The sequence below is a fragment of the Pantherophis guttatus genome, chromosome 2 (genome assembly GCF_059756535.1).
Source record: "Pantherophis guttatus breed Tessera chromosome 2, ASM5975653v1, whole genome shotgun sequence".
NCBI lineage: Eukaryota > Metazoa > Chordata > Lepidosauria > Squamata > Colubridae > Pantherophis > Pantherophis guttatus.
In genome coordinates, this window is record NC_142064.1 from 172,044,722 (window position 1) to 172,071,740 (window position 27,019).

Sequence of the window (27,019 nt, forward strand, 5' to 3'; positions counted from 1 at the left end):
ATATTGAACAGAAGGGGCCAGAGGACCGACCCCTGAGGCACCCCACAAACAAAGCGCCTCAGGGTCGACCTCTGCCCCCCTGCCAACACCGACTGCGACCGGTCGGAGAGATAGGAGAACTACCACAAAACAGTGCCCCCCACTCCCAACCTCTCCAACCGGCGCAGTAGGATACCATGGTCGATGGTATCAAAAGCCGCTGAGAGATCTAACAGGACCAGGATAGAGGAGCAACCCCTATCCCGAGCCCTCCAGAGATCATCCACCAACGCGACCAATGCCGTTTCCGTGCTGTGCCCAGGCCTGAAGCCGGACTGGAGCGGATCCAGATAGACAGCTTCATCCAGGTACCCAGGAAGCTGTTGCGCCACCACATTCTCAACAACCTTCGCCAAGAAGGGAAGGTTGGAGACTAGCCAAAACAGCCGGATACTTCCCTTGTGTGAAGTATGCCTTCACACAAGGGAAAAAAAACTCTGCCAGACCAGAAAACAGACTGGTGAAGAATAGGACTGAACCAAGCTAGATGGGCTCATTGTTGAACCACCAAGACCAGTAGTTCAATTCTGGAGGGCCCTGGAGGCCTATTTATTAGGAATCGCATCACTATTTAGGCAACATAATTTCTTCTTAAAGAGATGCAGGGAACAGATATAAATTGTGATTGTAATCTAAATCTTAATACAATCATATTTCACACTGAGCATCATCTCACTATGTTCGCTCAATAGTTTCAATCAAAAGCATAAAGCACACAACTTTGCCCCAAAATCCAAGCATGCAACTCTACCAAAAGACAAGCATTAAGCCTCAAACCACCTCCAGAAGAGTTCTGTCTTCAGCTGTTCCACTAGGCAAATAAAGCTGGGGCTAATCTACTTCCAATAGGAGGCCATTCCAGAATGCCAGAGCTGCTACATAAAAACAGTGACTTTGGGCTATGGCCCCATCTCTCCACTAACCACTAATTGCTTTTCCTCACAAGATCTAATAAATTAGGTCAATTCAGTGATAGTGATTCTAAAGGTAATAAGATGCCAAGCCACAAAGATTGTATAGGTTAATATTTGCACTTTAAATTACACCTAGAACCTAATGTAGGGCTCATTAGAAAGTTTATGAGCTCTAAATTACCATGAATTCTGGATAATACATGAGCTGCTGCATTTTGGGCCAAATAAAATCTCCAGATAGTCTTTAAAAGCAGCCCCGTTTATAATATGTGGCAGTAGTCTCATGAAACTATAACAAAGACATGAATAGCAAGGACCTCATGCCCTAGATAGGGTTACATGACCATGCAGTTAATGGAATCTTCAGACATTCATGACAGACACAAAGACCTAAGAGGGAATCATAAAAATTCATCTGTCATCACACACACACAGTTATAAAGGACAATAAAATAAAGCAGGAATGGATGGAAGGGAATAGGACACTCTACCATCATCTGATCCATCTACAGGGATCATGCCATTCTGAATTTTAAAAAAACAGAAGTCCACTCTGGAAGGGTACAAATTTTAAAAGTCAGAAATGTGCTTCATATCAGCTAAAAAGACTGAAAACTGAGATAACTAATCAATTAACCTGTACTAGTATAACACTGGCACATGGTAAGAATCAATTAACTAGGGGAAGATAACTCAGTCAAGAGTGTCATGTGAATATAACCAACTAGAGGAGCAGCTACATAAAGTTTCCCTGCCAGATAGAACATTCAGTTCCTACCAACTTGAAAAGTGAAGAGCGGCATACCTTGGCTCCATTTGTTCCCTCCAGCAATTCTGGCCCCATTCAACAGCTAAAGAAATAAGAGCTACGAATTACTATTCAAGCAAGTGTTCCAGCAAGAAACATCAGGCCAGCCTGATCTGAATGCCAGCATGTAAATGCCAACATACTACTCATCGCTTCTCTCTGGTCTGGAGAAACTGGTCTCTCTCCTCTCACTTACTTTTGAAGACTTTTAAAGGATATATATATCTATATTGATAAATAATTTGGGAAAGCAATTATCTAGTATTAAAATATTAGTAAGTAAATAAGTAAGTAAATAAATAAATATATAAATCCATACAGTATTACTGACTATACAAGAAGTCAGATCTAGGTTGGTTAAACATTTCTGACAACTGAGATTTTTCTCTGAATTTGCTTTCAGTCAAATACATGGAAGGCCTCGATTTACGAACACACTTCAACACAACATTTCTGTTGCTAAGTGAAACATGTGTTAAATGAGTTTTGCCCCATTTTACAACCTGTCTTGCCACAATTGTTAAGTGAATCACTGCAATTGTTAAGTTAGCAACACAGTTGTTATGCGAGTCTGGCTTCCCCATTGACTTTGCTTGGTAGAAGGTCACAAAATGGGATCACATGACACTGGGACACTGCAACTGTCATAAAGATGAGTCAGTGGCCAAGTATTTGAATTTTAATCATGTGACCATGGAGATACTGCAATGGTCATAAGTGTAAAAAACAATAATATGCTGTTGTCACAATGCTGTTGTGACTTTCAATGGTCACTAAATAATCTGTTATAAACCAAGGACTACTGTAATAACCTTATTTTAAAGAAGGTAAAAATAATTTAACTACCCATACAGGCTACATTTAGAAAAAATCAAACTAACAACAATTTAGGAAACAAAGGCAATTTCCTTCATGACACAGAAGAGGAAGCTTATCTCAATGGAAAACAGTCTGTATAGAAATCACTACAGATAGCCTTGAACTTACAACTATTCAAAGTTAGGATGGAACCATCCATGACCCAAGTTAAGGCCATTGCAAGTTCATGTGATCATAAACATTTGGCTGCACTAACAACCACCCTAGCATTTTAATTTCCTCCACCCATCTATCTTCTGCCATCTGTACTCCACTGCCTAACCATTGTCTTCTTGCTCTCACTGATATCAAGTTGTGCCTAGCAGCCCAGAGGTTTACCATACCAAAAAGCCCTTTTGCAAAAAGTTCCTTTTGTTGGATGAAAAGAAGCAAGAACAACCAGATCTATAGATCAATAGAAAGATCGATAGGTCGACAGACAGACAGATCAGAGTTACATCTGGTGCAACCAGACTTACCAGCACAATTGAGCCCAATATTTCCATTGATAAGCAAGACAGTTAAGTGAGTTTTGCCCCACTTTACGATATTTTTGCCAGCTGTTGAGTGAATCAAGAAATCATCAAATGAATATGGACTTTTCTTGTCAGAAGTCAGCTGCGAAGGTTGCAAATGGTGAACACATGACCGGGGAAAGCGCAACTGTCATAAATACATGCCAGTTGTCAAGCGCCCAAATTTTGATCATACAACCAAGGGGACGCTGTCGTAAGTGCGAAAAGCAATCATAAGTCACTTTTTTCAGTGCAGTTTTAACTTCAAATGGTCACTAAAGAAATGGTTGTAAATCAAGGACCACCTGTAGTTTCTTTATTGCTGTTCGCCCATAGGCAGGAATTTAGCCAGACTAAGGCATGCTCATCTATCTGATAAACCTTGTGAAGGTTTAGAGATGATCCCTTCTGGGTCTTTTTCTGCATACCAAGAACTCAAGGCTGATCTTAGTTTCTTGCAAAAAAGCCCTCCCTCTTGCAATTCTGTGCCAGACTCCACCACACCTTTACCAGACTGACACTGGACTTTTAAAATTAAAATGTTTAAAACATTAACCATCTAAAAACTAAAACATTAAAAGTTTACAAAAACTGAATAAAAAAGGGAACTGGATAAAAATTTGGTTGTTAATTTATAGCCAGGACAGATCGTAAGAATTTATCATTTATGGATTAACTGTAGCTAAGGAAGCTGACTTGGCTTCCATAAATAAGAGACAAAATCAAATGGGTTTAATTTAATCCAGTTTGCTTATAAGCATCAACAGATGAGTTTATAGACAGTATTAATCAGAGTTTATTATGCTACCATGAGACCTCTTAGCCAGGATTCTATGTCTTTTGGGATCACATCTGGTGATAGGTTGTAGAGATAGATGAAACTATTGCATTACCATTGGTCAAAGTGTATCAGTGTTGCAGAACATTAAAATACTGGTCCTAAAGTACATCAGTATTATATCTGGGATTTCATAGCATCCATGGGCATATTCCAATTTATAATTAATTTGTGTGTGTGTGTGTGCGTGTGTGTGTGCGTGTGTGTGTGTGTGTGTGTGTGTAAATGAATGGAATGAATGACAAGGCATATAATATAGTTCTACCCATACATGTGATATGGATGATATGTAGGTAAGAGCTTAATCTCAAATAATCCTTTGGTAGAAGTTGTGGGTTTACAACATTCATTATTTCTTCAGGGCTATGACAGACATATTTATTTCCAGGGATTTATGGAATCAACTAAATTCTAGAATGATCTGAAAGACATTTCTATATTTAGAAATGATGATCTGTTCAGCATTGGAATGGTAAGGAGAGGGAGACGTTAATACAATTATTGAATACTCTAATTACTTAACATATACAGGGGTACTGCACAAAATTAAAAGTGGCTTATGACATTAACAGCAAATGGCCAGGAATTCATCAAAACATACAGAAAAGCATTTATTCTGCTTCCTTCACTACTTCCTCAGGTTAACTACACAGCAGAACTCTTCCACTTAATGTTGAAATTAACATCTGACACAATAATGTCTATGCCTTCTGTGACATATTTTCTAAGTGTTCTGAAGATAAAATTGTTTTCCTGCTATTTCAGGAAAACTAAAGTAAAATATCTAACACACAATCTATCCCAATTCTGAGAGATGTTTCAGGTGCACTCTGAAAGCATAGGAAAGAAGTTTGATTTAAACCATATGCATTCTCATTTTTTTTCTTTCATACCTGATCATAATCAATTGAGTCAGAACATATGTGCATGAGCTGCTGCCTCAGTTGATCTTCTTCTAAAAAGGAATACAAGTACTAGTAAAAGTTGTTAAATATTTATGGCCATAGGATAGATTTCTTTCTGCAAAGTCACAGGCTAGTTATTTATGAATGGCTGGCATCACACTTCAGGCAAAGTTCCTTCATTCTGGGAGACTGCAAATATTACAGTAATAATGGTCCAGTACCAGAAATTAGGTAACAAAAAATATTTTCTCAAGTATCCCTTTCGTGTGTGTGGTTTTGGAAGAAAATTATCTTGATTGCTTGACTGGATAATCCTTACTAGAACAGAAGGACTGCAATCTCTGCCTGATCTTGCAATGGTGTTTGATGCTATTGACTTAACGTACAATTTTACACTTTCTCTACTTCGCCTCAGAGATGATAGCATTGAGTTACCACAAAATACCATTTTGTCCCCCGTGCCATTTTACATGTTTGATATTAGACACTGAAGATGAGGGTCATGATGTTATCAATATGCTAATGAAACAGAGTTGTACTGATCTGAATTATAATGCCTTTATAAATCTTATTTCAGTGTCTTGTTCAAGACCAGTACCTTAGATTTAATCCTGGCAAGACAATAATCTTCTCTTACTATTCCTAAAAAAAGACAAAAAAACAACAACATTTATTCATTTGATTTGGATGGACTCTACTCTCCCTCAAAAGCAGCAGGTATACAGCTTGGGAGAATTCAGTAAATCATCACTAATACTGGTTGGCTAAATTGGTACCATGATAAAGGGGACAAAGCTTAATCAAATGCATTAGAGGTAGATCCCACTTAACAACTGCCCTGTTTAGCAATTGTTCAAAGTTACAGCAGTGTGAAAAAAAGTATAGTAACTTTATGACCAGTCCTTGAATTTTTGACCATCACAGTGTCCTTGCGGCCACATGATTAGATTATCATTCAGGCAATTTCAAATTCAGGCAATTTCAAGCATTTTTATCTGTGTTCACATCCCGTGGTCACATGATCACCGAGAGCTTCACAATCAGCTTTTGAAAAGCAGAATCAATGAAGAAGCTGACAGCAAAAGTGCAAGTCATAGTCATGTGATGTTTTGCTTAACTACAGCATCGCTTAGTGATGGAATTTTTGAACCCAACTGTGGTTGTTAAGTGAGAACTACTTGTAATGATCTTACCTTCTGATTACTATAATACATCTCTTGGGAGCAACTTTTACCTGAGGTCTTGAAATTGAAACAAGTGCATTATTCAATAGCAAATGATCATGTAGCATCAGTTTTGGTATTAGCACCCAAACATTGCTATGATCACCAGAGGATATTCAGGTGCATCTTACTAATTTTTATTTGCAGCAGTCAAAAAAGGGCATTTTCTCTTTTTTTTAAACAATTTTTTTATTTTTTGAAAAACACACAAACATTTTTCAGAACAAGCCATTGATCCAGTCCTAAGTAGGTACAATTACTAATTTCTCTTTAACAGAAGTTTTTTCCAAATCCCCATTAGTTACCATCTTTAAAAAAAAAGAAAAAGAAACAGAAAAAAATGTCTAATTTATATTAATTTACACAAATCAATTACATTTCTATTATTTTACTTCAAATCTTAATTTCCAAATAATACAACTTAATATTCTATACCACTATTGCCATAAATTCTACCTAATTAAAAATGTCTTGAAACCCATTACCTAAATCTTAAAATCCTTAACCAAATATCATTTCAATTTCTTTTCTCTTAGCATGGATGGATATATCTTTAAAATATAAATCATCAAGATATTTACACAGTATTTAGTCTGAAAAATCTTTTTAAATTAGTACAGGTAGTCCCTAACATATGACAACAACTGAGCCCACAATTTGTTGCTAAGAAAGGCAGTTCTTTAACTGATTTTTATCCCATTTTACAACCTTTCTGCCATCATTGTTAAACCATTAAGTGAATCATGTAGTCATTAAGCAAATATGGATTCCTCCATTGACTTTGCTTGTCAAAAGCTGGCAGGGAAGGTTACAAATGGAAATCACATGACCAGGAACAGGGTAACTGTCATATCAGTTACATACTGCAAATGGTCGTAAGTATGAAAACCAGTCTTAAACCACTTTTTTCAATGCTGTCGTGAATTCAATCAGTCTCTAAATGAATGGCTGTAAATTGAGTACTACCTGTACTGAAAAGATCACAAAGCTGATATCAGGCAAGCTTCTATTTAAGATAGGATCTGGATAAAAAAGAAACTGAAGGTGGAAGAAAGGAATCATTCCTTGAAATCAAAAGTAGAAAATTCCAAAGTGTACAGTTAAGGTTTTCTAATGGTGCACTACATTATTAGTCAACATAGTTTTCCTTGCAACAATAAAAAAAAATGGCGGAAAGTGGTCCTTAGTTGCCCAGGAGCAAAGAACCTTTTATTCTAATAAACATATTGCACTCTGCAGGCAAACATTCTTTATATTTCAACGAACTTTTCAATTAAATCATATATATTTTCATTTACTGGCTCTTACATATGATATATTCCAATGTTATTTCTGCATTCTATTTTTCTGAATAAATTAAAATCAGTATGGCTTTTACATATTTTCCAAATAAATATATTAATGGTATTAAGCCCTATTAAATCTGAATGTAGTATGTGTAAACTGTTAAACAGGGCATTTTCAAAGTGCAAATAAACATGAGATGAAATCTTGGCAAAGATCTTAAGTGAATGGAATTTCAAGTACCTAAGTAAGATCTCAAAATTACCTAAGCCTTCTTCCTAAAATTAAACAAGATTAGGATTCTTTATTATGAAAGGTATCGTGCTACTTATGTTATTTGACAGTCATCAACAATTGAAAAAAATGCCAATCCACAAACATTCTATGTTTATTGTGTATATTAATTTTTTCTCCCAAATAATTCATCTTTAAATGGAAGTATTGTCTTAAGTTCACTAGAATACAATGATAGAGACAAATGATTTTAATCTGTTTTAACTTAATCCGAATTAAAACAAAACAGAATATCTGGCTTTTCCAATAAATGACATTCCCTGCATAAGTTACAAAAGTCAAGTAACACATTGAGCTACACAAGTAATATGACACCATGAATAAACACTTCACTAATCAACTTTTAATAAGCAAGGTGTACTTATTGTCCTTGCTGCATTTGCAAAATGCCTTTTCTATTTTAAGACTAACCATCTACAAATATTTTCTCACCCACAGAAAGCCTTCAAAAGCAGCCCCTTTTCTAAACCCACTCGCCTTTTCTTGTTTCTTATTCCTTATTTCTTTTTAAATTAAAACCCACAATCTTTTTAGCCACAAGTTAAACCCTCGGTGTGGAGATACTTGTTTGAATACTGAAAGTACATCTGCGTTTTTCTCTTGAAAACACCAGGCCTCTCATACTCTCCCCTCGAAAAGTACAGCAGAGCGGGTGCATCATGTGTGCAGTCTGGAAGACAACTTGGAAGCCCAAGTCTAGGTAATTGGGGGGGGGGGAGTATTTATCCATAATTGCACCCGTGACGGGAAACTAATTTTTTTTTAAACCCAACAGGACTTGCTTCCCACACAATAAATCGCTTGTGATCCCATAACTGGACAAAACAGAGAGCAACTAAGCGCCATGTCTAGGCCAGCTTGAGCGAAGAAGCGGTGCTCATGTGCTGCTGCTGCTGCTGCGGACACCCTTCAAGCCTCCTTGTGCGGGTGCTGCCGCCACTACAACGAGGCTCCCTCTTCCACGAGCGGGGTCCTGCGGCCTTGGAGGACCCCGGAGAATCTTAAAACGCCTTGAGCTCGCCTCTCACGCCCACCCGACGAACACGCCGGGAAGGCGGGAGCGGCGACCGGCGGGCAAAGAGAAAGATCCTGGCCGGAACGCGTGTCTCAATCCACCCCCCCCCCCCCACACACACACTTAAACTCGCCGGCAGTCCCTCCTTCCCTCCCTCCGCCTCACACTCACACGCGGGGCAGCTGCAACGGTGGCGCCCCCCGGCGCTGGAACACTCCGTCCACGAAGACGCCGTTCTTGCCCAGGCAACGCAGGTAGAAATCACCACTGCCAGACGAAGGACTGGCGGCAACAGGCGTCGACTGAGTCCCGGTCCCGTCGCCGGTGAGGGTCGAGGCGGGGCCGCTACCGCTGTTGGCAGGGGCCTGGGCCTGAGCGGGCGGGGCAGTGAAAATCTCCAGGTGCCGCCGGGAGATGAAACTGGAGTGGCCCATGCTTACGTCCACCGAGCCCTGCGAGGAGTTGCGGCCGATGGTTACTGAGCGCTTTTTCATGAGGTATTCGAACTCGCGGCCCTCTAACCGGGCCACGGCCGCCGATGCCGTCCCCGCCGCCATCTTGGCCGAGGCAGCGCGCGGGACCGAAGGGCCCCCCCTCTGTTTCCCCCCCCGCGCGCGTGCGCGCCCTCCCCCCCTCCCCGATTCCCCACACCGCCCGCCGGGTCGGCCCCAGACACCGACAGACACAGCGGCAGAGCGCTACCGTGCAACCCACACTCACGCTATTCTCCCTTCCACTAGACAGGCTGCCGGCTTAGCCAATGAGCGTGCTGCACGCTCTTTGGAGCTTTTCGGTGTCCGCCACTCACAAGCGTCACCGGGATCGACGCAAGGCAACGAGGGTAGATTGTGCCCGCACTGGAGACAGGCAGGCAACGAGATGGAATGAAACTATGGATTGGATTTGTAATTATTTGGAGTGGGACGGTGGTAGAAGCGGTTACTACTGTTAATACCGTAACAAAAACTTATTTCGGCAAGAACTAGCCTTAAAAAGGCTGGAAAACTCCATAAATGAATTGTAAGGAATTTAAAAACTTCTTAATGTAATGCTCTCGGTTCATTCCTCTATAGATACACATATGCATTATCTCATGACAGAGGAAGTAGATTCTCAGTTGCTTAAGCAAAAAGAATCAACACTCCTCATTTTGCTTTTTTCAGATATATAATACTGATTTTCTCCTATAATATTAGGATGTACTGTATGGTAACAGTAGCAATCATTTTCATACTATATACCACACTAAGGAGAAAGCTGCTTATGCAAGTATTCCCTTTTAACATTTAGCATTAATGTAAAAGGATGCTATTTACTGCAAAAAGAAGTTTTGAGTCTTTCTCAACTGACACTGACTGCTTCAAATACACTCGCTGTTACTGTCACAGAACATAGAACAGATACTGAGGTACTTAAACTGATCCATAAAGTTTTCTGCATCTTTAAGCTAAAAAAATTAACTGCATGTATTGACATATATATATTGTCATGTTCACATTTTTTGTATGAAATTTTCTTACATATTTTGTATAGTATTTTAACCATTAGCCCTTAACATGCACTTTTAAATTTTTAATTCCCTCTGAACAGTATACACCTTTTATGCACATTATACCTATTCATATGCTTGAATATTAATTTTAAAAAGAAAGTCTGAAAATAGTATTGAAAATATTATAGTTGATTTCAAGAGAGTATCTTGAAGCAAAAGCAGGAACCAAAGCACAGCAGATCCTATACTTGGTTTGTTTTTGATGAAGGATGGATCCATAGAAAGACCTTTGATAGTAAAGAGCAGGTTGATTTGTGTGATGGAGAAAGGGGAAGAGGTGGGGAGAAAATCGTCTGGTCCTTTGATTTGGTCAACTACATTTATTTCATTTATGTTTATAGTCTACTATTCTATGAATCTAAGAAAGGAACCATGGAAAGAATTTTCCCTCATTTATCTTCACAGCAAAATATCAGAGCACTTTTTCTGAAAAGATGATGTTCAGTCGTGTCCAGCTCTTCACAAACTCAAAGACCGTAGTATGCCAGGTCCCTCCGTCCTCCACTGTCTCCCAAATTTGCCCAAATTCATGTTCATTGCATCAATGACACTATCTAACCATCTCATCCTCTGCTGTCTTCTTATCCTTTTGCCTTCAATTTTTCTTAACACCAGGGTCTTTTCCAACCAATCCTCTCTTCTCATTAGGCAGCTAAAATATTTGAGCTTCAGTTTTAGTATCTGTGCTTACAAAGGACAGTGAGGGCTGATTTCCTTTATCTTTTTTGAGCAATGCCATTTAATATAATGTGTTTGTTAGAAAAGATGCCACCAGACTTTAACTTTAACTGGAGTAGAAGACCTCCAAGATCCCTTCCAACTCCGTGATTCTGACATGATTGCAATGATGAAGAGAAGGCCATGGAGCTAAATCTCATTCATCAAGGTGAAGACTTCAGATTTTTGCTCCAATAGACTAACAGGGCTGTCCTATTACAATATTTTTTCATAACAAATCATGATCTAAAATGAGCTGAAAAATACCAACTGCTGTAACCCATACACAAGAGCTTTGTGGTAAGTGGGAGAAGTTGTTTCAAACTGAGGACAGAACTAGTTGGAGACTATGTATTTGTTCAAGCTCAATGAGATATATTTGTTAAACACTATCCCAGTTAATAAACTATTTTCTGAATGTTATAGTATTCAATTTAATAGTAGTGTTTTATATTGAACTTTAAAATTATGTTTGATTACAAGACTCATTTATATATTTTATGTCTATTAATGAAGACTTAAATGTTTGTTTCCTGACATTTTACAGTGAATTATCCTCAAATAATTTATTTACAACCACTGATAATCAGTGTTTGCTATGTAGCTGAAAGAAACATATTTTATGTGATGGAAATAGAATCTATTTTAGAAAAGGCAAATAGGATTTGTTATTCTTTGTTTTAGATCAGGCTACTTTAAACTGTGTTCCACAGAACCCAAGACTTCTGCTGTGACTTGATAGGGTTCAGTAAGAAACTGTAGAGGAAAACAGAGATAAAGTTGACTATGTCACTAAGCGCTCTAAGCGCTACTAAGCGCTCCATGGCATAGGACCCGGGTACCTTCGAGACCATCTTCTGCCACCAATAGCCTCCCACCGACCAGTCCGCTCCCACAGAGGGTCTCCTCAGGGTGCCATCAGCCAAGTTATGTCGGCTGGCGACACCCAGGGGGAGGGCCTTCTCTGTGGGAGCCCCAGCCCTGTGGAATGAACTGCCCCCGGAAATATGTAAGATCTCCGACCTCCGGGTGTTTCGTTGCGCATTGAAGACCCTGTTGTTCCGCCAGGCCGGGCTATCAACATAATAATTTTAAATTGGGGTATTTTAAATTTTTGGGGTTTTAAATCGGCCAAATCTATTTAATTATTTTAATTTTTAATCATTGTTGTGTCTTGTGTTTTTAAACTGGCTGTACACCGCCCTGAGTCCTTCGGGAGAAGGGCGGTATAGAAATAAAATTATTATTATTATTATTATTATTATTATTATTATTATTATTATTATTATTATTATTATTATTATTATTATTATTATTATGTAAGCAACAGCCATTAGCAGATAAAATAGACATTAAATAACATCTCTGCCCTGGGGAAGTAGGGAGTGTCAGAGACTAAAAAAAAACCTGCCTTGATTCTGCATACAATAGAGGAGGCAGGGGAAAACTATAAAAATAACTTTTCAAGATTCAGTTGTTATATCCCATACAATAAGGTGGAGCTCTAGTACAATAGTCATTGTGGACTCTATTTTCTGACTGGATCTACCTCAATGTGGTAACTAGCTCTGAGAACAGATACTTTTATAATAACTTATGGGCATTTCATCCTGAAAGTTTGAAAATTCCTGTTTTAGATCTTTGCCCTGGATTCCAGTAGATTGAAATTTCAATTCAGAGTGGAATTATACCTTTTTGTTTACAAGCTCCATTTTATCTTTTTTGAAGAAAATGGGAATATTCAGAAAGGCAATTATGTAATGTTGGCACTTGTCAACACGATTTGCAGCACTGTAATAAGATTTGAGTAGCAGATGGATTTCAGTGATGGTGGTATTTTGCTAAATTTAAATTGCTAGCATTCGGACATGTTGAGGATGGAGCCTAATAATACAGAATGTTGAGGTATTGAGGTATTAGCAATTTTTATTAAGGTTTCATGTTTTGATATTTTTATTGTTTTTTGAACTACCCAGGATTATGGTGTATAAGATGAGCAGCCATATAAGTTTTAAATACATAAATAGATAAATATTTAATTACCTATTTCCTTTATTAATATTTAGGGATCTATGCATTCTAAGACACGTCTTTGTTATACTGATTTACTGCCAACCTTCCATTAGTCTGGAAGCAAATGAGCAAATATTAACAGTTTTGATAGTAGCATCTGTATGTAAATAAGTTTTAAAATTGTTTTAAAGTATCCTAAATTCATTCTAAAAGCATTATTGTGATAGAAAGCAGGGCAATCATCTGAAATTCCAAATATCAATTAATTACTTAATAAATTAATTTGCTGAACAATGGCAGGAAAATAAATTGCACGCTACAATACCAAAGCAACCTTGTTCTAAAATAACTTTTTTCCTCCTAAGACTGCACTTCAGAGGTTGTTTTTACTGTACTAAGAATTCACAATAGAGTATCAATGAACTCAGGTGTACTGGTTCACTGAAGATACCTGAAGTCACATGTCTATGGAGATTCTCAGTCATCGAGGTCATGATTGTCCCAAAAGTGCTTTTCAAAATGCAACTGGATTTTTTTTGTTTTTTCCTTGAAAAAGTTTTGCTTTTCATCCAAGAAGGTTCTTCAGTTCAGAAGTGGACTTCTTCAGAACTGAAGAAGCTTCTTGGATGAAAAGCGAAATGTCCTCAAGAGTCCAGTCCAAAGAAAGTCCAGTTGCCCTTTGAAAAGCACCTTTGCGTCTGAAGTCACATATTTTCTCTGAATTGAAGCAGAACACATTAAGTGCCTTAATTCAATCGGGAGATGCAATACAAAGTTTCTGGATAAAACAAAAGTTCAAAACAAACTCTGCAAGCTGCACTAAGGGTAGGGTGGGGGCAGGCATATAATGACTATATACCTGCTGATGATTGCCCGGGTACTGCGTGTCACTAGGACTGCTACAATAAGTTGATCATCACCATGAAAATAATTTTTTTCCCATCATGTTTGACAGACATATTTGAAATATTTTGAATAAAATTCTTTTAAAAATATAAGATTTTACTTCATCTGGAATGTGCTTTTCTGAACACCATATTTAAACCCTTTGTAATAAAATATATGATAGTTTATAGTGTTTCTTTCATAATGTTCTGGACTAAATACTTAATTCCACACCTACCAATGCTGGCAAATTCCAATCCAGTCATTTGAAGAAATCCTTGCCTGTTATTTAATCCAACACAAATGTCTGCAGTTGGTTTACAAACCATGCTTCCCATAATGCTCTAAACTGCTTATGGAGGTCATAACGTGCAGAGCAGCAATAGCCGATTAACAAAATCACATCGTTTTGGTGCGCTGAATAATAATCAGTAACATATATAGACTATCAGATTACTATCTCCATTGTTTCATGTTCAATCGGTGTTTTTAATAGAGGCCTGTCCCGGAAGGAATTAACAAGCCTCCATGCTGCAACAAGACATGTGCTTTTTCAGATGACATCATCCTCCTCAGTAGCTAGGCAGCGATCTAGTCGGAGTGTTTGTAAATACTGAAAAAGAACCCTGGGGGTGGGGTAATCGCATCAATCACGTATGGAGAAGACAATAGTTAAACCGATGCACTGAAATTTGCAATTGTTCGGGACATTCCTTTGAATTAGTAAATGTTTCAAAGACAGCAGCAATAATATAAAAGTGACTAATTGTTTTAAATAATATAAAAGTAAATAATATAAAATTTGAAATACTATTGCATAAACTGACAATGGTGGTCTGTGATTATTGGGACACTGGGTGCCATACCAAAAAAGCCGTAGATGGTATGATATTAAAAAATTTGCACTTTGACAAAATGTCCATCTGTCAAAAAGTCATCTGCTTGGATCTGCATATATATTATGCTGGTATATTATAGATTCTTGGGAAGAACTCAGTGCAAATTCAGGCCAATACCAGCTAAAAAATTGGCAACAGTGACTTTACATTTTTATAAATATTAATAATAATAATAATAATAATAATAATAATAATAATAATAATAATAATAATAAAAAAAAAAATCTTCCTAAGGTGAACTTAGGAAACACTGTCATCTGGAAAATTAGTTAATAAATATTAGGTGAAACATCATGCTATCCTGTATTATTAATGTATAATTACCTGTCTAGGCTTGATGTGAAAGCAGTGATTTAAAAACATAATTCTGTTTGTGTCTCATTTTAATTGGCCAATGTAATGACATATTGATATTTTGACAGAAATACCATATATAATCATATTTTAATGTTTAAAAATACATTTAGAAAATTAGTTTATTAAATTAAAACATTTAATAGCATATTGTATGTATGTACATTAGCTAAAGCAACAGCATTAACATTCTAATATAAATCAAACAAAACTTACTGGCAAGAAAAAAAATCAGTGCTCAAATTAATTTTTACTTTCCACTCTTATTAGAAATGCCTACCAGTATGAACAGAATACAGAACGCATAAGATATATTGCATTTCTTAGCACTGTATCTTGCTAAGTATAGGAATTGAAGTACAGGGTACAGTTTAGTACACAGCTTCAGGGAAGAACACGAAGAGCATTAATTAGCAAAATACTGATGTGGTTGTACTTCTCCATTTGAGACTAGTGTGCAATCCCCATAAAGAACTGGACCCTGCTTGATTTGTCATGTGCAACAATTACACCCAAGAGTGCACCCTTCTGAGGGTCACTAATACTCTAGTCACCTCAAGACTGGACTATTGCAATGTGCTCTACATGATGCTACCCTTAAGATTCTCTGGAAACTCCAGCTGGTCCAGGAGCACAAGTAGCAATGGGTGCTTCCTGTTATTCCCGTGTGTCATGGCTGCTCCACAAACCACATTGGCTACAGTTGCCTTCCAGTTACAATTCAAGATGTTAGTTATCTATACAACCCTTCATGGTATTTATTTATTTGTGGGACCATCTGTCTCCAGTTGTTTCTGCCTGTCCAGTACATTCAGGCAGAATCCTCTCATTTAAATCTTATAATGTTGTTGAGTGACCAAGGAAATGGTTTGGGACCAAGCAAGCATATTATCTGTGTTTCAATTTGGAACAATAACCCATTGGAGATACATGGCTTCCACGGTCCAAGAGTTTTGGAAGTCCCTTAAGATCTGGCTCTGTTCCCAGACTAAGGTTTAGAGTGCCTGGGGAGCCTTGTCAAGTCTTTTTTCTGATTGTTGGGAATGCTGATTTAATCTGGGCAGTTATGTTGTTTTAATTGTGAACAGCAACTCATTTGAGAGTCGTATAACTAGTCTGCCTTCTTGCATTATTTTTCTGCATTAGTGTATTCCTACAGCTGCTTTTTGCTTCACTGGAAAAATAATTGAACATGACAGGTTGTTTTACCAAGCAATAGAGTACTTGGTCAGTTGGACTGGGAAACTGTTACCTGGTTGAAGGTCTGTCTTTTAAATCAGATGTTAATCAGTTCCCCAAATTCTGATAAACATGCTGTGTTGTGGAAATGTGAAGCTCAATACATGTAGAAGATGATCTCAGCATAATTTCTATGAATTTACAAATTTAGTTTGAGGGGTATGTTAACAAATCCACCTGCAATATACTGACTCTGTAAACCGCTTAGAAAGAGCTGTAAAGCACTATGAAACAACATATAAGTCTAAGTGCTATTGCTATGCTAATGCTCAGAATATGATATACAGTATATACCCATGATGGCAAACCTATGGCACGTGTGCCAGAGGTGGCACGCAGTGACCTCTCTGTGGGCACACGAGCTGTCCCCCCCAGTTCAGCTCTGGCACACATGCATGCACGCCTCCCGCCAGACAGCTGATCTTCGGGTCTCTGTGGCGCATGTGTGGGGGGGTGGGGTGTGTGCGGAGTGTGCGCATGCATGGGGCCGGCACGCATGCACTGAGGCCGGGGTGCATTTTAGGAGTTAGGGCACTTCGGGCACTTGGTCCAGAAAAGGTTAGCCATCACTGGTATATACTATACAGTATTTTATATAATATTTTATATAATAATTCATTTTGTAGTGTCAGTTGCAGCACAGATGGAACTTCTGATCCTTACATTCTTGTTTTTGGGATACTCAGTGGACTCATCCTTAATTATTTGAACCCATTTGGAAGTAGTTTTCACATCGGAACAAATTACTCTGAAAAAAGCTCCAAGCATTGCATTTTCTCTTCCGATAATTTCAAGGTAGGCATGTACTGTAGATAGACAAAATGAAAAGCAAAATAAAACATATATTTTTGTTTCAATACCATCACTGATCTACTGAAGAAAACTGTCTCTGAGAAGTCACTTGGTGGCAGTATTACTGTGCTTACTCTTTCAAGGTTAGGCAAGGCGCTCTAGTTGTTGTATTTGCATTTGAATATAGATGACTGATAAAACTATATGATCAAATATTTATTATACTGTATTTTAATGTCATATTTTTCCGTTTTCTATATTTCTTATCATTTTAAATATAATATACACAAATATAATCTAGATAGTGTCTGTTCTGTTATTTTTTGCTCTATTGTTGGTGTATGCCAAAGCACTATCACTTGTGACTAGCACATTATGCTGGGTTTGTTTAGACTATGGTTCTTGAAATTTGAGATCTTTTAATTATGTTGTACCCATAATGTTTTATGGGTACAACTTTCACCAACTAAAGAGCAGTTGTTAATTATCCTGTTGTAGATAGGTTTCTATTATCCAATAGCTGTCTTGACCCTACCAATGTTCTTCTGTACTTAAATTTAGACATAAAAAGATCTTGAAAATTGCAGCTGCGATGTTATTAGTCAAGTCACTGGTATAACACATTGTGATGGTATAATTCAGTACTTGATTCAATGTTTTGATCTAAAAGAAATTATAATTTTCTTATGTTGAAAATAGTTCTTTCCTCTCATTCTGTATTACAAATTTTATTATGAAATAATTGACCCTGTGTTAGACCATGTGTTGTTTCATTTACAATCAATAGTTTCTGTGGTTTTCATATTATTGCATATTTTGATCTAAATAAATTACACTTTTACAAATGGAAAAAGAGCAGAATCATTTGTGCTATGTAAGGCAGTCGTTTACTGGGATAAAAGTGTTATTCTCTGAAATGTATTCCAGATGACACAAGGAAATGGGTTTTATACCCATCTATTCAGAATTCCTATTGAATTCAAGGTCATAGGATTTCAACCTCCCCTAACAGTAATCTGATTTTTATTACTCAAATAATTATAATTATATAACCAATCATGTATAAATTACTTCTCTCTAAAGACTAAAGTCCCTTTCTCAAACAAATTACACAATTAAAGATAGAGGCTTGGGGGGGGGGGGGGAATCAAGTTTTCTGAAAACAGAAGTTTGCATGCAAAAGATAATGACTCTTCTTCCCAGACTCTTCACAGTAGAGTTGGGTGGGTTGTGAAAACTACAGAGGATCGTCTCTCAATATAAAGATAGTCCTCGACTTATGACCGCAATTTGAGCCCAAAATTTCTGTTACTAAGCAAGACAGCTATTGAGTTTTGCCCTGTTTTATGACCTTTCTTACCAGTTGTTAAGTGAAACACTGCAGTTGTTAAATTAGTAACATGGCTGTTATGTAATTCTGGCTTCCTCAATGACTTTTTGCATGTCGGAGGGTTGCAAAAGGTGATCACATGACCCCAAGACACTGCAGCCATCATAAATGCATGCCAGTTGTCAACTGTCTGAATTTTGATAATGTGATTATGGGGACACTGCTATGATTGCAAGTGTGAAAAACGATTATAAACCACTTTTTTCAATGCCATTGTAACTTTGGTCACTAAATGAATGGTTGTACATCAAGGAATACATGTACTGCAGATGAAAATCATTCTATTAGCAAAACAATTAGATTCTACTTTTAGATATTATTTAAAGGTGTAGTTTTTCTTTTGTATAAGAAAATTCCAAATCATTATTTTTTTGGTCTTTGTATAAAAGATGATCTGAATTATTTTCAAACTGCAGAGAGGTACCCATGTTAGTCTTTTGCAGCAAAAGAATATAATATAATATCCTTTTATAGAATAAAATATCCCTCTGTAGCACAGCTGTCAAACTTCCAACCTGCGGGCCGGATGCGTCACGTGCCGGCCATACCCAATTTGGGGGGGAAAAGGAGAGGAAAGTCCCACTATGTCACATGATGCTGCCATGACCACGTGCCCTCTATAGAATAAAAATGAACAATTTATCAGTTGTATTTTTTATTTCCAATGATTAATAAAAGGTATATTTATTATAAGAAAATACATTTTGATAAATCAATTTTACAGGTCTTGAAAATGTTATACTTTATTAATTTATATTGTACACAGATTCCATGTAATAGTTTCTGAGCAACGTGCAAACTAAACAATTTAAGAAACATTATTTATATACCTGCACGAACACTAAAAGGTAGGCAGAAAAGAGAGGGAAAATATTCACAGGAAAGACCAAAGCCTTAAATGGTTGCCTAAAAATTGTTAGGCATCTAAAAATATTATTGACAAACAAGAGAAGAAAACTTACATATCTAGAAAGTTACTTAAAAACAGTTGGACATAAGTCTTGTATTGTTACTCAAAAAGATTGGAGAATTCCGTCGTACAAGAAACTCACTTGTTTCATATGGCCACTAATGAAATGAGGTTTACTGAAATATTTAATAAAACACATATTTTGACAAAGGTGAAGAATTTGTAAAATATATTAGGCACTCATTTTAAATCACATTGCTTTATTTTCTTGTTAAACCAAGAGGAATATTTTTTCCTCTTGGTTGGTATGGTATGGTGTGGTGTGATGTCTGTCTGTTATCTACCTACTTATCCATCCATCCATCCATCTTGGGAAGGTCTAGCCCACAGGTGTCAAACTGGTGACATCACAATTGCTGTTACGTGACATATCACAATGTTTTTCCCCTTCATGGAGCTGGAGTGGTGTGGCCTGCGCATGACGCATCCGTTCCACAGGCCGCCAGTTTGACACCTCTGGTCTAACCCATATACTGTACAGATGTTTCTATACAGAATGTCATTACTTAATTGTGCCATTCAATGTGTTATTCCTGCCTACATCTTACACCCTGCCATTGTGTGATGGATTGAGACCTTTCTATATAATATCTCGGGTCCTTTCTCAGGATAAGCCCCTGCTTCTAGGATCTAATGATTAGTGCCTGTTCTTATGCTACTATGAATAGTGCCTCAGTGCTGTCTTTTAGTCCAGCCCTTTCTAGCCACTGGCATGATTTCCCAATGTCTGCCACTTCAGCTATCTGTTGATAGTACATCCCATATCTTCTTGGCATGGCATTACCTCTACTTGGTATTTCTCCCATGTCTGCTACTGCCTCAGGCATTCTCTCAGCAGTTAATCTTGAGGTGCCATCTCACTGATGTATTCCTGGCTGCCCTGGGTTTTATCCAGGACAGTGGCCTAGAGACACTCACCAGACTCCGCCCATCCTCTTTCCACCTGGTGTACAATCCCTGGGTATTGGATTTGCAGTAGAAAAAATCATGTTGTGAGGAGTTCTGGATCTTCACATTGGCAACTTCTATGTCCTGCTTTGGCCAGCTCAGTATACAGCATGGGATCTGGTAATTGGTAGGGTATATTGATAAATGTGGGCCCTGTTCTTCCCACTCTTCAGGATCTTATCCTTTAAAGATAGCTGTTTTCCTTGCCTCCTCATTGTAGTTCTCATATGAAGGAGGTGGTTGATTGTAGTTCCTTCCTTGAGCCTGTATTCCTATCCAGTCCTTGAGATAATGTAGCTGATCGGTACAAGCTATGCAGAACAGCAGCATGGACAGTGCATCACCATGGTATATGCTGCACTTGATGACTACTTATGTGAGTTGTCTTGAGTTGACTTCAAATGTCGTCTTCCATAGTCCCATTGAGTTTTTGAGAAAGGTCCTTAGTATTCTGTGGACTTTGTATAGCACCAGCCATTCATAGATCAGTGTGTGTGGCACTAAGCCATAGCCTAGGCTTTTCAGTAGTCAATCCAGATCGTGTTTAGATTGGTCAGTGTAGATCTTGAGTCTTGGGTGACTGATCTACCTATGAGCAACTGATATTTTGAGCCTCTGGTGTTATCCCAATATCTTTATGAGTTATGCTCATGTACTCGCTCATATGGTTCTGTAACTTGATTCCTATGATGCCTGGTAGGACATCTCATGTCGTGTGAAAGCAGATTATTGGCCGGTAGTTGGATGAAGATGGTCCCTTGTAGGGGTCTTTCATAATTAGCACAGTCCTTCCTTGTTTTAGCTAGTCTAGATAGAAGCCTGCTCCTAGCAGCTGATTCATCTGTGTTGCTAGGCATTCGTGCATTGCTGTTAGTTTCTTTAGCCAGTAGTGTAGATCATGTCCAGGCCAGGTGCTGTCCAGCTCTTCATGTTCTTGACTCACTGTTGGATGTCTCTCACTGTGATAGCAATAAGTCCTTCAGCCACTTTGCACTGATGTTATGTTTCTTCTCTTTTTCCCATGTTCTTTTTTATTTTTTTTATTTTTTTTTAATTTGATTTATATGCCGCCCTTCTCCGAAGACTCAGGGCGGCTTACAATGTGCTCAGCAATAGCCTTCATCCTTTTGTATATTTATACAAAGTCAGCTTATTGCCCCCACAAACTGGGTCCTCATTTCACCTACCTTAGAAAGGATGGAAGGCTGAGTCAACCTTGAGCCTTGGCGAGATTCGAACCCTGCAGTAATTGCAGGCAGCTGTTCTTAATAAGCTTAATAACAGGGTGCCTTAAACCCCTGTACTACCAAGGCTCTTCCAGTACTGTTCAGTTTCTGCTATTGCCGTTTGTGCTATTATTGTGTTGTTGCACTGCAATTTGAAGTACACAGCCTGGATGGTTTTCTGGAGAAGAGGGGTTTATCTTCTTGGCCTCTGCTTCTCTATTGAATCTTATTATGGTAGCCAGTGCTGTGAGTGTTTGCTTAGCAATCTCTAGGATTTCAGATGGAGTCAGCCCCTTGTGTTTTTTCAGTAGTTGAATCTTATCCTTAATCTCTACTCCCTTCTGTAGTTGCACCAGTTGGCTAACTTTTCTTTGAGTTGCCTTGATCTTAGTCTCATTCTCTGGGACGAGGATAGGTAGGTAGTACTGTTCTTCTTGATTCTCTAGTCAAGCATCTCCAGTATTATAGTGGCTTTAATGTATACTGGTTTATTTGTTTGAGTTATAGTAGTAATAGTGATTGTCATGAGGGCTCTACTGACATCTTGTAGCATACTATCTGATGGTACTTTTCCACCAAGCTCTAGTAATGAGGGACGAGGTAGCTAGTTTGCATCACATTGCACTTCCGGGTTGAAAGGATTAGCCACTGACATCACTGTTGCTTGGGGGATGCCTAGTTGGGAGCTCCTTTCATGTTCCTGGCAGGAGTTGAAATGAAGAATGGGAGCTCATCCTGCCCCACAGCAACAATATCTCGAATGTGGGCTTGCTGCTTGTCAACTCAGCATCCTAACCATATGAGCCACTATGCTCCTTCTGTAGCTAGTTTATCCATGCTTCATGTGCTCTTTAATGGAGAGGGTGGTAGTGATATTCCAGCTTCAAATGTTGGCTGCATATCCAATTCTTCTGGGTCTTCTGAATATGACATGTAATTGTAATTGGTTTATCTCAAGTTGTGAGAGCAACTTCCTCTTCGCTATGTTGAAGCATTAATTAGCTCTCAGTTAGTAGATGCAGATCTTCTGTCCATCTATACTTTCTTCATACGTTTCATATATTCCTTCACATTAGATGTCCTGTTGTTGTAGCATTCCATCAATTCCAGACTCTCTTCCAGTAGCTCATTTATCAGATTGTCCTGGCTCCCAAATATATGACACGCATCTTGTTAATCCAAGTGATATCCAAGCTGGCATGATACTCCTAGTTTGTGTCATATTTGAGGTAGGCAAGTGAAGCATTATGGGATCTTTGTCCAAGAACCCCTACTGATAATGTAGGTACTAGCCAGAACCCTAGTCTCCAATGTCAAAGGTGCCACTATAATCACTATGATATCCAGCTGCATATATATAGGTATGCTAATGACATACTGTAAACAGGCATGCAGAAATAATCTTGACAAAGGTGTGCAGGAACCCTTAAGGGAAAATAAAAGAAACTTTGTCTTGATTCTGTTTGGTATAAAAGAGGGCAGAATAAAACTCTGATAGACCTTTAAGTTTCTATATTTATATCCTTCAACAATAAAGTAATAAAGGATCCTTCTAATCTTTAGTGCCTGTTTATTGATGAGGCTTATTTCAAAGGACTGACATGTTGAAATGTGTTTTGTTAAATTCATTACGCTTACTAAAATTCAATAAACATTTAACCACACAGAGCTTCCTTTTTCTTCCAGAGAGTTAAAATAATTCTGTCTCCTCTTCCTCCCTTTTGATTTTAAAAATATTAAAATAAAATTGGTGCGTTTGCCAGAGTTTTTGTAATGGTCTATTGCTAGTACAGACTAATATAGATGTCTACTCCAATTGAATGAAATGCGCTAGAGGAATACAAGATTAGAATCATGTAAGGGCTGAATGAGAAAAGAAAGCCAATCTGATTGTACTGGTAATCCTTGACTTCCAACCATTTGTTTAGTGACCATTCGAATTTACGACAGTAAATTGAAAAAAGTAATTTATGACACACAACTATTGCAATATCCTGGCAGTCACATTATAAAAAATCAGCCCCTTGGCAACAGTCATAGATTTATGATGGTTGTAGTGTCCCACGATCATCATTTCCAACGTTCCCAGATGGTTTCTGACAAGCAGAGACAATGGAGGAAGCCAGATTTGCTTAATAATATATGCTTCACTTAATGACCACGGTGCTTACCAACTATGGCAAAAAAGGTTGTAAAATTGAGTGTGACTCACTTAACAACTACCTCACTTAACAATAGCAATAGCACTTAGCCTTATATACCGCTTCATAGTGCTTTTACAGCCCTTTCTAAGCAGTTTACAGAGTCAGCCTATGGCCCCCAACAATCTGGCTTCTCATTTTACCCACCTCAGAAGGATGGAAGGCGGAGTCAACCTTTAAAGTTTCATTCTGAATTGTGGCCATGATGCAGTCTTTTGGTGGCAGCTGCAGTTTATTTGAACTCGAGTCTTGAAAACCAAAATTGCAAAGCTAAATGTACATCTTATGGAGTATTCCCCAGTTTACTCATTGAGGTTTACATTGAAATATACTCATTGGGATCTATATATACACACACCCAGAATTGGGCTGCACAATCCCAATTTCTACATCTCATTCCATGTAGTAACATCTTTTAAGAAAAACAAATCGGAAAGAAGGGAGATAACCTAACTTTCGGGTGGGTGGGGTGGGGGGACTGCCCCATATCTCCAACCTCTTCGGAAAGTTTCAAATCCCGTTATATATGAGAAGAAAAGGCCTTTCTTCATCATTAACAGCACTTGGCTGGCTATGCAGAACGGGTTGCGAAGTCCTCCTGCCCGAGTGATTTCTGAAGCTATATACTTGTGCTGGGGGGGGAAAAAAAGAAAAGCAAGGGGATGCGTCAATCATCTCAATCCGCGTGTATTGTTCTTGAAGGCGGCTTCCTCGAGGCGATCGCTCCTCTCAGCTTGGCCAGCCTTCTGAAAAAAAAATAAAAGGGCACAAGTCAGCAGCCGACAGTTCTCTCGTCTTCGTCTCCTTCCCGCCAGGATTGTGGCATCTTCAGCGGCGCTTTTGGTTCCAGGTAGGCGAGCGGCGGAGCACCGCTGAGGTCAAAAGACGGAGTAAGTAGCCACGGAATTCACTTCCCGCCTCTTTGACGTCCTTCGCTCAAGCGCGGGCTTTGCGCCACGAGTAAACGCGAGTCAGGCTGGAGACTTCGCTCACGTAAAAAGCGATCGGCGTCGCCCAGGTTTGGAGGCGGAGGAGTCTGGACACCTGTCCGGTTCCTTCCCTTCCTCTCTCGATTACCATCTGCCTTTGCATACAACGTCGCTCCGCCCCGGCTCGCTTTTCCGGAGACAAGGCGGCGGAGGGAGTGGGGGAGGGGGGCGGCTTGCAAAGAAGCCACGTTGCCACCGCGAGGAGCACCGGCTTGCTTCCCACGGCTCCCCCCCCTCCCTTCGCGACGCCGGATCCCTTGGCCAAGAGGCGGCTCGGGGGCCTCCCGTAGAATGGAGCCCGAGGCCCTTACCTTGCCCCGGCCTGTGACGTCACCCGCGAGCCAGTGGGGAGCGTCTCGCCTCGCTTCTCCCAACATGGCGCTGCGGCCGTTGTGTTGCTATAGACGCTCTGTGCCTGCGACTCTAAGGAAGAGGGGTGGAGAGGCGGTCGGATCAGCCCAGGCAGCTGGGCTGGCCGGGTAGGGAGGAGAGGAAAAAAAAAAAAGGGGGGGGGGAGTTCGCGGGACTGAGCGGGAGGGGGATTTAAAGGAGCCATGTCCCCGGCGCGACAGCCTCGGCTGCTGTTGCTGCTGCTGCTGCTGGAGAGGCCGGAGCCGGGCGGGGGACCGAAGAGGAAGGGACGGCAGCGGTTCTGCCCGAGCCAAGCAGAACAGCCGACCCAACCCTGAGCCGCCCGGGGGGAGGTAGTGGCGGTGGTGGCAGAGGCGGTAGCGGCCCCCGCCACAGGATGGTGAGTGTGACCCGGGAGGCAGAGCGGAACCGGGAAGAAGGACCTGGCCGGAGGGGATGGAGCCAGGAGGCGGTGCTTCGGGGCGGCGGGCGGGAGGGGGGGGGAAGACAAGTGACAGGGAGGCGAGAGTGTGCCCGCAAAACCAGTCCTGCTGTCAGGGAGGTGAGTGGCAGGTAGGCCACGGGCGGGGTGGCGGGTCCGGCTCCTTTGACTAGGGGCGCGAGGAGAGGGTGGTCGCCTCCTGCAGCTGCCTTCACAGGGGGCAAATGACAGGTCCCGTGGAGGCTGCCCGGGGACAGCGGAGGAGCTGGAAGAGTCGAGGAGGAGGAGGAGGCTGTGGGGGGGGGGTGTCACTTCAGACAGGACAGGTGCAAGGGAAGGGGGAGAGTGGCCCTGTAAGGCACTCAGCGGTTCATGAGTGTTGGACCCCCTGAATGTAGCCATTGGCGGTAAGATTTGGACGGTGGTGATGCAAAGGTGCCAGCTTCTGCATGTCTGTCTGTCGGGGTTCTTCGTTGGGGGAGTAAATTCCCGTTCCTCTTGGAATGGGGGGGGGGCGGGGGTGGGAAGCGTACGACCATCCAGGTGAGTGAAATAAATTGTCCAGGATAGGGGATTTATTTCTATGGTGATTTAATCCTGGGCAAAGTTCTTGTGAAATTTGAAGTTGTTGCATCTGAAAGGGCTGAGCCTCAACTAGCTCAAAACAATTGAACTGCTTCTCTGTTTCGGATAATGGACATGGCTTGCCTTGTGGCTGATAACAGGCATGGCCTGTATAAAATGCATTTTCCTTGAGGTTGCACTCTTGTATCCATTTGCTCAGTTGAACTCAATGGGAACTGCTTCTTGGTAAAAAGGTGTAGAATTATTCTTTTAAGGTTCCTGTCACTGAAACTGGCTGCTCATTTGGCATGGTTTTTTTTGTTTGTTTTTTATCAAGCAGTTTACTAGGGTTTTACCTGAATAACTAACCAGTGAAACAATTACTACAGTACCTAGGCACATAATCTGAAATCTACTTATTTGGAAAAAAATACATTTGGAAACATAGGGATATACCTGAATTCTCAGGCGTGTATTTTTTTTATTATGGATTCTTTGATTCTATAACCTGTGGGAAATATTTCCTGTTAACATTCTTATATAACATTCACATTATCCAAATCCTGCTTGTGTTTGAAATAAAGCAGCATATGTCATAGGCGGCTCCCTAGGCGGCTCAGTGGCTAAGATGCTGAGCTTGTCGATCAGAAAGGTCGGCGGTTCGAATCCCTAGTATAGGTCTCCTGCGTGAACAGGGGGTTGGACTAGATGACCTCCAAGGTCCCTTCCAACTCTGTTACTTTTACTATCATAGTTTGAGACCTGAGTTTTCTGAGTGAGGCTGGTGCTTCCCA

At 39.8% G+C, this 27,019-nt stretch overlaps 2 protein-coding genes and 1 long non-coding RNA gene across 27 annotated transcripts in view; 1 reads left to right on the top strand and 2 right to left on the bottom strand.

The window, feature by feature from the left end:
- The window catches only part of FOXK2 (forkhead box K2), a 61,583-nt gene extending 52,128 nt beyond the window's left edge, over positions 1-9,455 (bottom strand). Inside the window, exon 1 of the mRNA XM_034407753.3 lies at positions 8,865-9,455. Coding sequence (XP_034263644.2) covers positions 8,865-9,250 — 386 coding nt within the window. The 5' untranslated portion in view covers positions 9,251-9,455. The remainder of the gene's footprint in view (positions 1-8,864) is intronic.
- A 5,762-nt stretch (positions 9,456-15,217) lies between these two features.
- LOC117659690 (uncharacterized) lies at positions 15,218-25,613 on the bottom strand. Its single transcript, XR_004589494.3, has 3 exons — positions 25,180-25,613; positions 24,027-24,625; positions 15,218-17,158 (listed from the first exon to the last, which is right to left on the bottom strand). It is a non-coding gene; the product is annotated as an uncharacterized LOC117659690 (long non-coding RNA).
- Positions 24,536-27,019, top strand: part of WIZ (WIZ zinc finger) — a 76,537-nt gene continuing 74,053 nt past the window's right edge. For 8 of the 25 annotated variants that reach the window (XM_034407672.3, XM_034407705.3, XM_034407687.3 and 5 more), the window contains exon 1: positions 25,288-25,619. The gene's annotated coding sequence lies outside the window, so the exon portion shown is untranslated. Of the gene's footprint in view, positions 24,770-24,847; positions 25,620-25,711; positions 25,793-27,019 lie in introns of those variants that run through there. The other 17 variants (XM_087883593.1, XM_087883599.1, XM_087883596.1 and 14 more) reach the window with 9 other exon arrangements.